Here is a 17713-nt window from a genome sequence, read left to right as displayed (position 1 = left end):
AAAGAACAAACTAAAATACAGTTTTTTGTTCCTTTTAGACTAGGTAGTTGTTTAACTCTGGCTCAGTTCATAAATTGAGTACTTCTGATTAAAGGTATTTTAGTCTTGACCATCTCATCTTCTATGTCAGACCATACATAAGAATTACATTGCTAATATTTTCCTTTTAAGAATTCTTAAGGTATGGTTTGAGAGAAATTTGGCTGCTTTTTCTAACAACACAAATGACCATGTAAGGAATTGCTTTAGTTTAGGTTAAAAAGGATGGTGGAAATAATATCAAGAATTTGCACTGATTTTGTTAGTGGTGTGCACAGTTTACTGAATTTTGCTTTTATTTAGTTTAATCATGTTATAACTAAGTTAACTGTAATAAGGTGAATATAAAGTATACAGTGAAAATATTTTATTTAACGATATCCACAATCATTTTCAAAAGTCAAGTGATTCATTTGTTTTTATTTAATTTTTTTTGTTGATGTTTGATCTTTGCAAATTGATATAAAAATTAGTTGATCAGGGGAAGGCGTGGTTACTGAAACACCAGCTATTTCCTAACCAATACTGCATGCTAAATATATCTTGCTATGTTTATATATTTCAGTTAGTTTTGCTGTTAATTTGCATATTTGATTTTTTTTTTTTATCCATCTTTCTGAAAAGGATTTCTGTTAAATATTTGTTCCTATTTATATGAGAAAAATGTTAACAGCAGTATTAATACATAGCTATTTTTTTTACTTTTAAACAGTTATCACAAAGATTTAGCTGATGTTTAGCTCTATCAGTTTTATTAGTAACCTACCACATGTCAGATTTTTTTTTTCTGCGTGTTTTGGTGATGTTTTATTTCAGGTTCTTAAGGGTTTTTTTTTGTTTTTTAATGAACATATTGAAGTAAATCATTTCACCAATATAGTTTAGATATAGGTCATTTTTGTATAACTATTCCTGCTTGTTTCAGTTGGAAAATTTTTTGGTCTGCTAGTATAAGCTACAAAGAAAATACCTAGGTACTTCCTATTTTCAAATGGAAGAAGAGGAAAAAATACTACAAACAAACCAATATTTCATATGGACATAACTATATTTGTGTATGTTTGCTTGGAGATTGAGTATTGGAAATGCTTCTGGCTATTACAAAATGTTAACCTGACTGTTTGCATGTTAGTATCTTTCTCTTTTTATTGTTTTGTCTTTTCTGTTGTCTGCAATCAGTTTGAATTGTCATGGTAGTGTTACAATAAGTTGTAGTGATTTGATCAGTCCGTCTCTGTGTGCATGCTACTACAATTAATCTATGTTCTTCAATTCCACCCAAAATTTACACCAAGTAGGTAGTATCATGTAATCTGTCACGTAACAGTTTGTTTTCCTAGAGCAACAGCATATTTTCTTCAGTCACCATTTTATTGTCCATTCATTAACAAATGCAATTGGTTTGAGGCAAAATACACTTTAGTGTGTAAATATACACACACATATGTGTATAAATAAAGCACATTTGAACAAAATTATGGAGAAAATTTGTTTATAAGATTAATAGCTTTTGATACATTAATACCACTGATAGTGACATTTAAGTAATCAAGGGTGAAATCTCATAAATTTCTGTAAAACTATTTTCTTGGATGCATTTTATTTTCAGTGAAGCCCTTGATTAAAATAGAGTTGAATTTATTCATGCTTTGTTGAGAGTTGCTTAAGGATTGCAGAAAAATTACAATAATTAAGGCTTGCAGTTTATTTTCCTTATCTAATTGATAAATGTTATTTTTAATGCTATTGATGGCAAATTCTTTTGAAATTAGATACATTAAAATAAAAGCCTACTACGATTCAGTAATATAAAATTCAATTGGAGAATTTTATTCAAAACATTGAAGGTAAACAGGAAAAATTGAGTTACATATTTTTTCTTTTTTTTTTTTTTTGGTAACCATAACATCTTTTTTTTTTATTAATTAAATCCATTTTCTTTAATGGCTCACTTTACAGATCTTTTTATTTTATTCATTTATATTTTATATTTTTGAGATTTCTATAAAGGTGATAAAATAAAACCAATAATTTTTGCAAGACCTGAATAGTGAGTGATAATTTTAGGTAAAGGCATAAGTCTTGAGTGACTTGAATATATTCCAGCCCTGGCTTTAGGATCTAATGATTTAGTTCATTATTACCTACATAGAATAGAAATAGTTGGACTTGATTGTAATATCATACAAAATCAAAGACATTAATATCAAATAAAGGCACACCTTATGTGTGTTTTGTATTGATGTAAATAACAGTTATTATTTTATCCCTACTTAAATGAAGCAAATGCATAGCTAAACAGTAGATTATATGAATGACATTCGAAGACTAAACTGCAATCTGAAATATTTATTTTTGTTCTAGATTTCAGCAATGAAAGTAAGCTTCCTTGTTAAATTAATGAAATACACCATTAAAAATTTACTGCTTCAGCTTGATGCCTGGTAATGAAAATTATAAACTCATGAATACCACTGTGATATATATATATATATATACACATACACCATTATTAGTTGAGATGCCACTCACATCTTATAGGAATATGAAAAATGGTTCTTGAATTTATAAAAAAAAAATTGTAATTTCTTAATAATTTTAAAGTAGCAAACTCATCTTCTTTTATGTAGGCAAAAAAGGTGTTGTTTCTCTCCAAGTCGAATGCTGGGATATAAAGAAGTTAACTGGTTGTTACTATCATTAAGTAGTGATTTGCAAAATCAGCATGACAGATCAAGTTAATTTTCCCATTCCATCGAGTTTTCCAGTGTGCTTTAGGTAGCAATCATTAAATATGCAATACCCATTTGTACACAAAAATATTTCTCACGTGAACCTGAGGTCCACTTAAAAAAAATCTTTTTTAACAACACATTAGAAATCTGTCTCCAGGTAAAGATACTTCACACAGCCATACTTTTGTTGGCACGTACAGTGTCCAGAATTATTTCAGTGATCAGGAGAATTTCTTGTTACTCATTCGTATCACTCTTTACTTTTTCTATATGTTTTTTATAAAGCTTCTCTTTTGTTTTCCCAATAAACATGCATTAAATAAAAGGAAGAGAAATAAAAGTCATGAGAAATTTATAACCTCTGACATCAGAATAATTGGAATTGAATAATTTTATTCCTATTTTTCATTGAATATCAGCATCGTTATTTAGCAATATGTTTGAGGTTAAGGAACTAACCATATATTCATATTTCATTCCTATATAATCATTGTATCTCTGGACTATACTAGTCTCATTGTCTGCCTAACTAGTGCTGATTAGTTGGTGTTAGGAAAGTACCCAACTGTAAATAATAAGCAAGTGTCTAAATTTTCAAAAGGGGAAGAAGAAAAAAAAATTGACATCTGTTTTCCATACTGGTAATGGTAGGACAGTTTCACAGGAGCTGGCAAATCAGAAAACTGTTCCAAGCTATATAGTGTGATAAAAACCATAAGAAAATGAGGAATTTTAAATATGTAAAGCAGGTTCATACTTGTTTTTAGTTGTGTGCTGTCAACAGGAGTTGGTCACACAGCTAGTACATTACTGAAATCTGACTTACTTTTTCAAGCAAACTTCCTTTTTTCTTTGTCATCAGAGAATTTCTTACATCCATCAAATCAATGAAAAACTAAAAGCCGAAGATGCTGCTTATTACATTCAGAAAACAATGAATTGCATAATTCTATTTTAAATTTCTTTCTACAATAGTTCTCTTCTTTCAGCGCCTGTGAATTACAGGCTAAAATTATTTTCATCTTTTGAAAATAGTTTTTCTCTTTAGAAGAGAGAAAAAAAATCAGCTTTTCTGTTTTGGGTGATTTAAAACTTTATTCTTAATTTCTTTCTATCGTATTATTTGTGTTTATAGCCAAAGTGACAAGGATATGCAAATGTAATCTCATTTGCAATGTATGCATGTGTACTTTGAATGAGGGCTTTTTTAAAGCCAAAATTTATGGTTATGCACTTTCATGCACACACATTTTGAAGTCAGTGAAAGTGCTATCATGGCTCAAAATATTAAAATGCAATTTCTGAACCCCCCCCCCCCCCCCATCTAATGTTTGGTTGATTGGTGCATTGATACAAATCTATGTTGTCTGGGTGATAAAGTTGTTGGTGCACCTGTAGTTAATTTGTCAGAATTTAAGAAAACCCATGTAAAGTATTTATTACTATGAAATTATTCAGAAGAAAATATGTGATATGAATGAATTATTCTGTGTGTGAGAAGGGAAAAGAAGTTTCCCCTTTATGTCTCCCATGTTCTCAACAATTTAACATAATAAATTTCAGAAAAAAAGGTTAATGAGCAAGAAGGGAAAGAAAGCAAAAAGAGAAGAAAAAATATTACTTTTGGTTACATTTTTTTTATTTATCCTTTTCCTTTTTTCAGAAATATTATTTTTAACTTATTCATTTCAGCAATGTTAAAAAATGTTAACATTATTCAGTAGAATAACTTCGTAAATACTTCTTTTATCATGGAACAATTCTTTGCCAACTTTTAAATATCTTATAAGATGAAAAGGGGGAAAAAAAATTTTTTCCTCATCTATATTTTACAATGTAAGTAAGATTTTACATTGTACATCTATTTCACTCTGTGAGGATCTCTGCTGCAGAAGCCATTTCTAGTATCCTGTTTCATTCTTTAATCCATTGGTTTGTCTTGGTGTAATCCTGATTTGTTAGTTGACTTTATTTTACAGTAGATACTAGATGTATAAGAAGCATGCCTCATACCTATAGTGAATGGGTCCAGTTTGAAATTGTATTTTAAACTAGGTCTCTTATTGCATGCCCACATACACGTCTATATTATATAAACAATTTATTTTCCACCCTTTCATCTGTTAGGAATATCTCTGGACAACAATGTGAAATTTCTAATACTTAACTTTATTAAGTGATTTGTCAATTTAACGCATCACCATGCCACTCTACCACTCACAAATATGGTTTCATGTATACAAAACCCCTTGTAAAAGAGGTATAGGAAGATCACAGGGAGTATTTGATCAACGTCAGGCAATGGACAGGGAGGAAGACGGTGGAAAATGTGAGGTTGGACGATAACTTGGAAAGATAATGAGAGGAGGTTGTGTATTTTACTGTATACCTACAACTCCACTGGGCTATGTATTTTGAATGATTGTTTGAAACTAATAGTAACACCTGAAAGTGTTATTAATATTCTGTCTACTTCATTCTTAACTTCTAAGGTTCTTAGATGACTGGCATGTCTAGATTTGAAACTGTTACGTTATAACTTAGTTACAAAACAATGGAATTTTTTTAATGTATTTATTTTTAACATTTAGACAAAAGCAACAGGATTTATTTGAAAATATATTTGCTATTATTTTCCAGGTATTTTATGAGGTTCATGTTATTGAGCATCTGTCTGCAAATTTTGGTGAAGATCACAGAGAAGAACACCCTCATGTTGTGAGAGTTGGATGGTCTATTAATAAGTCCTCATACCAATTAGGTATGGATAAAACAAGCTTCATCTAACATTTTTTTTTATACTAGAGAAATTTTGTATACTCCTAATATTGCATTGTTTCAAACTAACCCAAGAAAATATATTCTATGAAAGTTAATCATTAATTTAAAATTTTTTCTTATTGTCCAGGAGAAGAAGCTAATTCTTATGGTTATGGTGGTACTGGAAAGTTCTCCGTCAATTGCAAATTCTCCAACTATGGTGAAACATTTTGTGCTGGAGATGTAATTGGATGCCTTTTAGATTTAGAATCACGACCACCTACTATTTCATACTCTAAAAATGGTCGGTGGCTTGGTGTGGCTTGTCCACTCACTTCACATCCTATTGGGAAAGAAAACATGGCTCTCTTTCCACATATTCTTTCAAAGAATTGCAAGTAAGATCATTTTAATTTAATTTCCTTTGCAATATGCACTCTAAGTACATTGTTATGATAAATTTATACATTCAAGGAATCAAATGAAATAATTTTATTGTTAGAATAACGTGTCTATCTGAATTTGGATTGACAGATTCTCAGAGCTATATTAGTACCCACACAAATCTTTTCAAAATGACGTGCCTTTTGGAAAATATTGACAGCATAATGTTCCTAGGGTTCATGTCTGATATTCTTCTGACATGAAGCGATAAATTTATAGATAATGTTTTAGTGATTTAACTTCTAGAATTCATACCTAAATTTTTTAAATACTATTTTGTTTTGTTTTGTTTTAGTTATTGGACTGTGACTCTACTGGGATACCAACTTCAAATGTTTTAGTTGGTCATATCCACACCAGTACTTATTTCAGTCTATGTTATTGAATTGCTAAGTTGCACCTTTTCTCACAACTTCACTTTTACACTTGCTAAACATTCACGTGTCCCCTCCCCCCACCCCACATTGTAGATTTCTGCACAGTTTCTCTCTTTACCATATTCCACTCGCAGGGTATTGGTCAATGTGAGGCTACATTAAAAGACACTTGCTCAAGGTGTTACACTTTGGGATCAAACCATGCATCATTTATTTACTAAGCTAAATTATTCGTCCCCACTCCCATTTTGCTAATTTAATAAGATATCTCCTTTATTTACTGTTTTACTCATCTAATTAACATTATGCTTTGTTTTAGAATTTAAATCGTACTGCTCAAACTTAGCTTTAAATAATAATTTAGTTATAATTAACATGAGGCTAGAAATGAAAAGTTTACCTTTATATTTTAAATATCCTGTTTCCAACTTTTGTTGTTTTTTGTTTGGAGGCAGGGGTCTCTCAGTTTCAGAATAACTGTCTTACTTATTATTTAATTAGAATATGAAATCAGCCTTCATTCTTTTCTCTCTCATTCTAGGTTCAAAGTAAACTTCGGACAAACAGCAGCCTGGTTTCCACCGCCACCTGGTTTTGTTTATATTGACCATGTTCATGTAAATGAAAGAGTACGAGGTTCTAAATGTCCTAACACAAAGACTGAATGTGAGGTTAGTGGTTATTTCATTAGTTTCTGTTGAATTGTTTCATCAATTTTAGCTGGATATTTTGTGCAGTTGAATTGCAAATTAACAATTATTCTAAGGTTTAGTAAATGTATGACATAGACTTCTTGCAGTTTTGGTTTATTTTTTATGGATTTCCTCTGTAGATTGCATGCACGAGAGAGAGAGAGAGAGAGGGAGAGAATATATTTTATTGAAACTGAAAACTGTTTGCTTGCTCCTAGTTTCAATAACTGATTATCGGGGAGAATTGAAACCTTTGGAATGGTACAGTAGTTTTTGTATAGTTCAAAAAGTTCGTTTCTGTCTGATGATCAGTTATGTGAATCTGAGAAGAAAGGTTTACAAAGTCTTTTTAACTTTATCTTTGGTATTAAAATAGTATTTTTTGTAGTCCATGGCTTAAAGATCTAAAATGATAATTCTAAATCATTTCAAGCAAATCTAAGCTTTCTGAATTCTTCTCCAGTATTCTTATCTTTTAAAAAAAATTAATATAGAATAGTGGCTTGTGTAACACTAGAAAATAATTACATGGTAAAGTTCAAAATCATCATCATCATCATCGTTTAACGTCCGCCTTCCATGCTAGCATGGGTTGGACGATTTGACTGAGGACTGGTGAACCAGATGGCTACACCAGGCTCCAATCTGATTTGGCAGAGTTTCTACAGCTGGAAATAGTAACAATTAATTGTAAAGTTGTATCTACATTCAATTACATTTGTTAATTGAACTAATTTGATTAACATGATCGCTATGATTCTAAGTTTGCTAAATCTGATAATCATATAGCAACATTTAGATATAACATTTAGAAACAAATTTGTTTATTTAGTTAAATCTCAGGGATAGATGATATTTGCCATATTTTATAATTACGATCTAGCTACTGCCCCCCCCCCCCAAAAAAAAACCGTACATTTTAGTAACACTAGCTTTATTGAAGAGAATGTACTATTTACTTTGATGTGGAGATGTGTGTATGATATCACCAACATAAATCAATAACCAATATTCACTGGTCAAATTAGTTTGCCTTGAATAATAACATCGTTTACCTCCAAGTTAACATTACTAGGTGAAACAGAATAATTGTTAATTTCAACGTGTTAAGTTTTAAACTGTCTTGAAGGGGACAAAAGATAACAGAAATGAATTCTCTAAAACGTTTCTAGAATTCTTATGTTTAGTTACAAATCTATATTAGATAATGTCTTCCTTCATTGTAAATACTTAGCAGCTCTCACAAGTTTATCAAGTTGTAGACAGTCAATTTTGTAATAATAATTTAACCAGGCTTGTACCTTAAAATATTAGCTTTCAAAGAGTGAGACCATTGCATTTATAAACTAAGAGATCCTGTTCTATATTTAAGAGATGAGGAATTATTTACAATTGACGGATATTTGTCCTCATCTTGTTTGTTGTTAACACAACATTTTGGCTGATATACCCTCCTGCCTTCATCAGGTGTCTTGGGGGAAATTTCGAACTTGGGTTTTCATTCCTAAGGTATTTTTTGATGTTGTTATTATTATTCAGGTCACTGCTTGGAATCGAACTCGGAATCTTGGGGTTAGTAGCCTGGGCTCTTAACCACTATGCCATATGCCTGTGGGCAATTATGAAATGAATTTTTGGGGCTTATAAATCTAATATATTCCTATCCTTCCTTAATACTGGTTCCCATATGCTATTCATATCTGCACTCGGTCTGCTTAGGAGGTTGTTGTGTCCTAGCATATGTGCTGCTTCTTTTAGTTTTTGTATTTTCCAGTGGTGTTCTCTGTCTATTATTTTAACTTCATCCCACAGGGGGAGGTGGTCTCCATTTTTCCATACATGATCAGCTATACCTGATTTATTAATATCTCTTCGTGTCACAGCTTTGCGATCTTCCTCTACCCTTATTTTGAGGGACGGCATGTTTCGCCTTTGTATAACCTACCACAGCTGCATGGGATGGAGTACATGCAGTCTTTGGTCATCTATCCCTAGTTTCCTCATTGACCACCAGATGTCAACGAAAGCCAGGTACAGAAGTTTATCTTTGGCTAGGTATTTCTCATGCAGCTGTCTTACCAGAAATATAGCTTCAGTGGTGCTTTTCCCTGGCACGAACCCAAACTGCATCTCATCTAAACTGATTCTCTCCCTAATTAGTTGGGCTATGACCCTCTCCGTGACTTTCATTACCTGATCTAACAACTATATATATTTATAATATAGGAAAATATTAGATTTATAAGCCCTAAAAATTCACTCCATAATTGCCCACAGGCATATGGCGTAGTGGTTAAGATCGCAGGCTACTAACCCCAAGATTCCGAGTTCAATTCCAAGCAGTGACCTGAATAATAATAATAAAAATAATAATAATAACAATAACAACCATCTTAGGAATGAGAACCCAGGTTCGAAATTTCTCCTGCTTGGAATCGAACAACAAACAAGATGAGGATAAATATCCGTCAAATGTAAATAACGTAAGAGATTCTGTTTAACAGTATTTGATTAATGATCTATCGGAAAAGTAAAATTACCATTGTGTAGTTGGTACTTAGAGACGCTGTTGTGTACCCCAGCTGCTGCTGCTTCAGTTACAGACAGATGAACTCTTGCTTCTTTCATCTAACATTAGTATCAATAATATATAACTTTTTAGTTATATTAATCCTAATGTTTTTAAAATATTGTTTCGCCAATGTTAAAGACTTGAGCATCATTCTAATTCTAAAATATGTTGAAATCTAAACCAGTTGTTGTAATGGTAGGACAAAATTGCAATCTTATCACGAGATTGATGTAAGTCATGTGTTACAAACTTAGAATCTTGTGTTTCCTAATATCTTCAATATTACTATTTTTATGTAGTTGATTCCTGTAACTGTGTCATGTTTGATTTCTTAATATGTTTTCTTTTGTTTTATATAGATGATAATGTTAATTGGTTTGCCTGGCTGTGGAAAGACCTCATGGGCTTTGAATATGTACAAAAACCATCCAGATAAGAAATATTATGTCATTGGTACTGATTCTCTAATTGATAAAATGAGAGTGATGGGATTACCAAGAAAAAGATTTTTCCATGGCAGATGGGATATCCTTATTCAGAAAGCAACAGGATGTCTCAATAAAATGTTTCAGATCGGTATGTTTGTGTTTGTCTGTTTTATGTTTCTCCCTTTAAACCATTTTTGTACCACACTACTTGAGATCACTTTAATTTGCTTATTCATATTTGAATCAGAATATTGAGGTAAATCTACATTAGTAATATGATTTCACTAAGTACTTGCCATACACCATCCAACATTTTTCAATGCAAATTTCATGTTCTCCAAATTTTTGCTAATTTTTCTCCCTATATCAAGTTTTTTTTTCATTTATTTCTGCAACATTCTACATTATCATCATTGTATTGAGCTTTCCATGTTGGAATGGGTTCAACAGGTCATCACAATCTAAGTCATCTTTTATTAGGAACCATTCTTCCCCTAGACTGCTGCTTGTATGTGTCATTTGTCTTGGTTTCTACTGGTGGATGCATTTTTATTGTCATACCAACACTAAAGCAGTTGAATAATCCTTGGTGAGATAGGACTATAGGGACCTCGCAGCCCTACGTTTTCTCTGCTCATTTGTCAACCACTTTACAGTGTGAACTAATAACACATTTCATGTTAGCAGTACTAGAGAGGTTTTCTCTATTACCAGTCACTGGGAGTACTGTACTGGAAGTGGGTACGTTGTGGAACTAGCACAGGAGGGTGGGGAGCCTTGTACATAGTAAATGTAGAGAGTATTCAGTGATCTAAGGTGTGTAGAACAAAGAGGGGAATTGGATAGGAAGTGATGACAGTAGAAAGGCCAAAAATGAGTAACTGAGGGCGAAGTTAGAATGCTAGATGTCAACTTGGAATCACATGGAGGAAAGGGAATGATGGTTGTAGGTACTGTATATAGACAGACCTGTTGCCATCTTGTAACCAGGAGCCTATGTAGCGCTACAGTCTCATTGTGGTGTAAGGGTGATAGAGGAGTAGTGGTTTTAGAAAAGTAGTGTGATAAATATGATGGATTCAGTAGTGGAAATAGTGAATATGGATAAATCTAATGCTTTTCTTCATTTACTCTGATGGCATTGTACAGTGAATAGGATTAGTGGTGGTAGGTGAGAAGTTAACTAATAGGGCTCTAAATATTGACTTAGTAGGAGTGTACTGGGCAAGAGATCCAGTGACATTATATGTCCTTACTTGTATCGCTACAATTATTTAGTATTATAGATTAAGAATTGTATTTGGTTTTCTATAGTGGAAGCAATAAAAAAGAATATTGTAAGTTTTGCAAATCAATTTGTTTATTAGTTATTTTATGCTAATTTGTCACTCGAGCTTTAATCGTAAGTCTGTTTTATCAATGTAGTCCTAGTGGTCAAACAACAAACTCTGTAATTGTTACAGCATATACTTTTAAGTAGTGCTTTTTGTTAAAATTTGTCTTAATGTCTAAAATAATATTGAAAGAATGTATGTAAATAAGTAGCAAGAGAGTGAATGGACTTTGATCTATTCCATATACATTTGAACAACTTATTTGGTACACTTGATGGTAGGAAGAAATTTGTGTTTGTAACATTACAGCCTTAGTGAACCATTGTTAACTTTCTCTTGATCAGTTCATGTTGAGATACTGCTATGAAATGCAAAATATATTGCTTAATGTATATATTCATAGATATTATCTGCTAAAACTTTTTTATTAATAGATGCAGTTAACTTTTGTAATAAATGGGTGCAATTGTAGAATTAACAGATTGAACAGGGTGTGGATGGAATGTTGCCCCTGTAAGATTAATAAAATTGTAACAATAACATACTTCTGTTGATCCAGTCAACTAGAAGACATTGGACTTATCTCGTTACAAAATTTTTTCTCCCATTCTCTAGCTTCCAGAAGACGAAAAAATTTGATCCTTGACCAAACTAATGTTTATGCTAGTGCCCGTAAGCGCAAGATGCGAAATTTCCAAGGATTTTATCGAAAAGCAGCTGTTCTTGTTTGTGAAGATTCTGAATTGATTCATCGCTCAAGCAAAAGGACTAAAGAAGATGGTAGGTTAAATTTTCTTTCTTTTGTAAAATACAAAATTGAAGTGTTATTAACTGAATAATGTAATCTTAGTCCCTGGGAAAGTATAGAAGTCTGTATATATCTTTATTGTTGCTCAGACTTCTACTTGATGGAAAAATGGAGAAAATTGTACATAATACTGCAGTTTTAGATAAGCTGATATCACCTACTCAATAGATTACTCTCCATATCTGTTTCTTAATTACACAAGTAGAGCTGGTATGTTGTTGATACACAATTTGGTAGTTTATGCCTCTACCAAAGCAATCATATTTCAAATATATGTTAATTTGTCATGTGGAACTGTTACAGTCAGTGTGATATAAAGCAGTGAACCAATCTTTGAAAAGATGTGTTCAGATATTTCTTTTTCTTTTTTTTTTTTTTTTGCAGATTCCATTGTGTTGTGCATGTATAAACTTCACTTTTTATAATTTGTTTCAGGTAAAGTTATTCCTGAAGAGGCTGTACTAGAAATGAAAGCAAACTTTTCTTTGCCCGAAGACAATTCTTCTCTGTTTGATATCATTGAATATATTGAATTACCAAAAGAAAAATCTATTAAATTAGTTGAACAGTGAGTTTTGCTTGCTTTTCTTTGTGTGTGAACTGTATGCCATTTAGTGGCTAAGTTTCTATAGTTTGAACATCAAAGCCAGGAGTCATAATAAGGAAATATTCACTAAGAATCAAGAGAGGATTGGAAGAATGTTTTAGAAACAAATGACTGTGAGCCTCATTGGTGTTGGATACAAACTGGTGGGGCCACAAGCATCATTTAGCAGTTAACTATTTCAACGTTAAATACCTTGAAGCTTACAGACAAAGGGTTTCCATAATCCCAGAACTTTCACCATCTCTTTCATGGTTTACTAGATTTTCCTTAATTGAAATTTTTATATTGTTGGTATTGTGTTCAAGAAGTCCAAATGAACACTACCTTTATGACAGAATCCAGCTCTTAATTAAAAAAAACAAAAAAAAACACTTGCACTCAAGAATACATATTTAGATTTCAGTGAAAATTTAGTAACGTGTAAAATATATCCCATGATTGCATTGTAAAAATTAACTTGAATTTTTTTTTTTATTGTTGATGACAACATGAAAGAGTGAATGTAAAAACAAAATGAATAAATGATAATTTATGTGTATTACTTTTGAAATACTGACTATAACATCAACAAAGCAGGTTTAGTATTAACTTTAATTTGTTCTTAGAAATTATATATTGCTGAAAGATAAATAGCACTATGGAATACTTCTTTTATATAAGTACCTTTTATATAATTACTACTGATTTACATAAAAACATCCTAGACCACATCTAGAACCAGCTCCATTTGAACAGGTTGTCCCCTCACTCCCTTCTGGCTCTAATCACTTTTGTACATCTAGCACTTTTGCAACAGCCTCTACTCTTGAGATATCTGACAGCATATCACCTCCACTAGAATCTGCTTGATAATTTTCCCTTTTTTCTCTTTCTGTCCCTGCATTAACCACTATTCCTTATCCTTCCTATGAACAATGTCTGTTCTCTGGAAATCCCCTCCCTCCATTCCCTACAATATTCACTTGAATCTGTTGAACCACATCAATATGACCAGTCTTGGAGGACCAGCAAATGTCCATAGGCTTTAATCCCTTCTTCCTGACTAACTAATCATCATTTCTTGTCTGTTTTGGCATGGTTTCTACAAGATGCCCTTCCTCATGCCAACCACTTTACAGAGTGTACTGCATACTTTTATGCAGTACAGGTATGGGTGCATATACATAGCAGCGGTACGGGTGCTTTTTACTAGCACCCACGAGCCCACAGAATTGGGAACGTTCAGCTAGGGAGGGATGCAAGGACAACCACAACTTTACTTAGCTTGACATGTCTTCTCATGCACAACAAACCACCAGCAGTTTAAGTTCCCTCTCATCCCCACTGTGATGCCTAATGTCTGAAGATCCTTTCTCACCACTTTGACCTACATCTTCCTGGGTCTATTTCTTCCACATGTTCCCTTCACAATTAGAGATTGGCACTTCTTAATGCAGCTGTTTTCATACACATTACATGACCAGCAGTCTTCTCCCTTGCACACTACATCTGATGCCTTGTGTACCCAATTTTTCTCTCAAATCACTTACACTCTGTTGTACATGCACACTGACATTATCTGTCCATCAGAGCATATTGGCTTCATTTCTTTTAAGCCTTCACATCCTCATTAGTCACAGCCCATGTCTCACTACCATGTAGCACAGCTGTTCGTACACAGGCATCATACAATCTGCCTTTCACGCTGAGAGAGAGGCCCTTTGTTACTAATAGAGACAGTAGCTCTCTGAACTTTGCCCAGCCTGTCCTTATTCTAGCAGCTACTTTTTCTGTTGGTACTTCAATTATACTGCTGCACTTCTATGTCCAGTTAGTCTTCCACTGATACTGTTGCACCTCTTATGTGTCCACTTTTAAAAATATCAATTCATATTGTAAATGTTTGGTGCATATTGAAGTTACTTCAGTTTTGCTTTATGTATACATTTAAATCATTTGATTAATTTGATTACTATAGTTACCTTACCTTTATTATTTAGTACTTTCAGTATGTCATTCCAGTTAAAATTTTGCCAAAATAGTACAAGCTGGAAAACTTATTTCTTGTCTCCTGTTATGTTCTCATTTTAAGCTAGGTATTACCTCTACTTGTATAAGTTAACTAATTCCTGAATCAATATTTATCTGAAAATTTACTTGTAAAACAAGAATTGTCTATCGCTACTGAAATTATGTCTTTTCTCAACTTCAATGATTTATATATTTATTATTTCAATTTTATATTTGCAGGTACAATATTGAAGGTAAAAATAAAAGGCCAAGAGATAAAATGTACAAGCATGACAATCGATCAGCTGAACAAGTTAGTATGCTTTTATTATCAGAAACTTTACTTACACATTGTTTTCCAACTCATATCGAAATAAGAAAAAGATATATATTTTATATCTTGGTTGTGAAAATGTGTCTATTAAATTACTAACACTGACATTTCAACTTCACTTGTCTTCTATGGAGTTCTACTGTTATTTACATGTAACCCCCCACCACCACCACCACTTTCAAAAGCTTTTATCTCCTTCATAAATAATTTTATTGACTTATTGAGTTAGTTGTTTATTCAACCAAAATATATTTTAGAATTGCTATCATCATCAAGGGTGCCAGGGGCTCTTTCCCATCCCAGTTGCGAAAAAACCGGACATTTTAATGTGGGGTAAAAGAAAGAAAGTTGTGAATCTGGTCAAGTTAGCAGTACCTCATGAAAATAACATGGACGCTGCTCAGGCTCGAATGACTGACCGTTATGTAAACCTCCTCTTGGAATGTGAAGACACAGGCTGGTTTGTAAAATGTTTTATATGTGTTTTGAACACAGTCAGTGAGGAGTCTTATTTTAAATAAGGGTCCAAAGTCTGGTTCTTCACGTACTGGTGTACTGCTCATGTCTCTCCCATGTAAATGCTGTGTTAATTTTAGAAACTGAGTCCTTGTCATTATACTTGAGACATATTTGTCTCCAAAGGGTTCATCGCTACTCCAGTAATTTGTAATTCTGGATAGCTTTCTAATGCCCATTATAATATTTATGGCAAAATATGCTATCCTTTTTTCTCTTTGTTTATATTCGGCGTAACGGTTTGTTTCCACTGTAATTATTTGAAACAAGCTAAGAGGAAAAAGTAAAAGGAAATAGTCTAATGGTTTTCTTTCCTGAGAAAGATTGTGACTTGGTGCAGCCTCTTCACAAAAATCACCAAAAGAAACAGATTTCAGATTCTTACTCCACTCAGGTGTAAATTTATTTTCTTTATTGCTGTCATCAGAGTTGTCGGAATCACAACATTGACTTTTGGAAAATGAAACATTGGATTCATTATCAGATACCATGTTTTATTTTTCAGTTACAAATTTAGTAGATTTCTCAAGGTCTTCAATTGAAAATCCTTCAAATTCTGACTCACTGCTTGATAGAATAAAGCTAGTATCCATTTTTTTGTCAGTATTACAAATTCCAAAAAGTTTTGAAAAAAATCTCCCAAAATCCACAAAGTTAATATATCACGTCAATCGATGTCGGAAACTGTAATTCAACTGTCGACAAGTTGAATCACATGTTTTCATGAATGTACTAACGAGATTTGCGCTGAAATTCTCATTTAAATATGAATGTGATTATGGGCGGGTTTGGGTGCCTTGGTCATATGAACCAGAACTTTTTTCGGGTGGTTTTGGGCAGTTTGCTAATGAAAGGGTTAAAAGGAAAAGTAATGATTGTGATGGTGGTTTGTTAAAGAATATAAAGTAAAAGTTTATAATTTGTAATGATCTTTTTTTTATAGAACATGTGTGGATGTATTTCTCTCTTTCTCTGTTTGAATGGGTAAAATAGATCTTCATTACCTTTATTTCATCTTATAAACTGCATAACAAGTATAGGCGCTGGCATGGCCATGTGATTTCATTATCACATGGTCATGCCAGCACCTATACTTGTTTGGGGTATGTGTCTTCAACCATAACCCCAAGTTACTTGAAGCCTTATGAATGAAATTCGATTGAATAGAAATTGTCTGTAAGCTCATCAGAGATGTTTACCTTTGTTAGGTTTTTGAGTACCTTTATCAAGGTCCAGATGTTAAAGGTATTTAGGTTGGTTCTCTAGTCTAAGGATTAACTTTCCCTCTTCCTCCCATCAAAACCAATCCATCAGATAAACAAAAAATCTCCTTTTTATTTACAAATTCATTGAATTCATTTGTTGTTTGAATTATATATTGAGTTTTCTTTTTATTTTATAATTGCAGAGCCCACAAAAGCCATTTTCTCCACGGATGTCACAAGGACCACCTCCTCCTCCACACCAAATAATTAAAGTAGAAAAACCACAAATGGATCTTCCTCCTGGACAGAGAACTCCAATGCTTCCACCACCACCCCCTCCTGGTAACAAAGATCGGTTTGAAGGGCGCCAGTCAAGATGGGGTCCTGCAACTGATGTTACAGAACCTCCTGAGAAACGTATCAAACCCGACCCAAGTAGTGCTCTTGATTTCATCAAACAGGAGTACGGTGGTGAAGGTGAAGAAAACTCTCCACAGTGGCAAGACATTCATGTCAAACCAGAGTCTCGTTCAGCCTATGATAACTATGGTGGACAATACACAAGCAGTAGTTCAAACAGTGCTGCCGGCAGCTATGGTTCTCAGTCAGTGACTGGCAGTTACGGGTACCAAACTAGTTCTTCTAGTTGGGGCAATCGAGACCAAAGTACCCCAGCTTCCTACAATGTTCAGAACCCAAGCTACGGAACACTGTCCTATCAGGGCAGCTACTCAAGTACAGATGCAGATGTTGCAGCTCGCAGTGGGGTTGCTGGATCTGCAGGTGGCAGTGGCAGTGGCGGCAGCAGCGGTGTCAGTGGTGCAGTAAATAGCAGCCCTGGTAACTGGTATGGCACTGCTAATCCCACCAACA

The 17713-nt window shown here is 33.2% G+C and overlaps 1 protein-coding gene across 1 annotated transcript in view; it reads left to right on the top strand.

Annotated features, from left to right (window-relative positions):
• The window catches only part of LOC106881971 (heterogeneous nuclear ribonucleoprotein U-like protein 1), a gene marked incomplete at both ends in the record, with an annotated part of 33401 nt that extends 15689 nt beyond the window's left edge, over window positions 1-17712 (top strand). The window contains 8 exons of the mRNA XM_052967975.2: window positions 5415-5535; window positions 5683-5932; window positions 6897-7026; window positions 9979-10195; window positions 11997-12161; window positions 12625-12757; window positions 15026-15098; window positions 17044-17712. Coding sequence (XP_052823935.2) covers window positions 5415-5535; window positions 5683-5932; window positions 6897-7026; window positions 9979-10195; window positions 11997-12161; window positions 12625-12757; window positions 15026-15098; window positions 17044-17712 — 1758 coding nt within the window. The remainder of the gene's footprint in view (window positions 1-5414; window positions 5536-5682; window positions 5933-6896; window positions 7027-9978; window positions 10196-11996; window positions 12162-12624; window positions 12758-15025; window positions 15099-17043) is intronic.
• Window position 17713: the final 1 nt, after the last annotated feature.

Source organism: Octopus bimaculoides, chromosome 5 (genome assembly GCF_046866305.1).
Source record: "Octopus bimaculoides isolate indiv1 chromosome 5, ASM4686630v1, whole genome shotgun sequence".
Lineage (NCBI taxonomy): Eukaryota > Metazoa > Mollusca > Cephalopoda > Octopoda > Octopodidae > Octopus > Octopus bimaculoides.
This window is presented reverse-complemented; position numbering and strand designations above follow the sequence as displayed.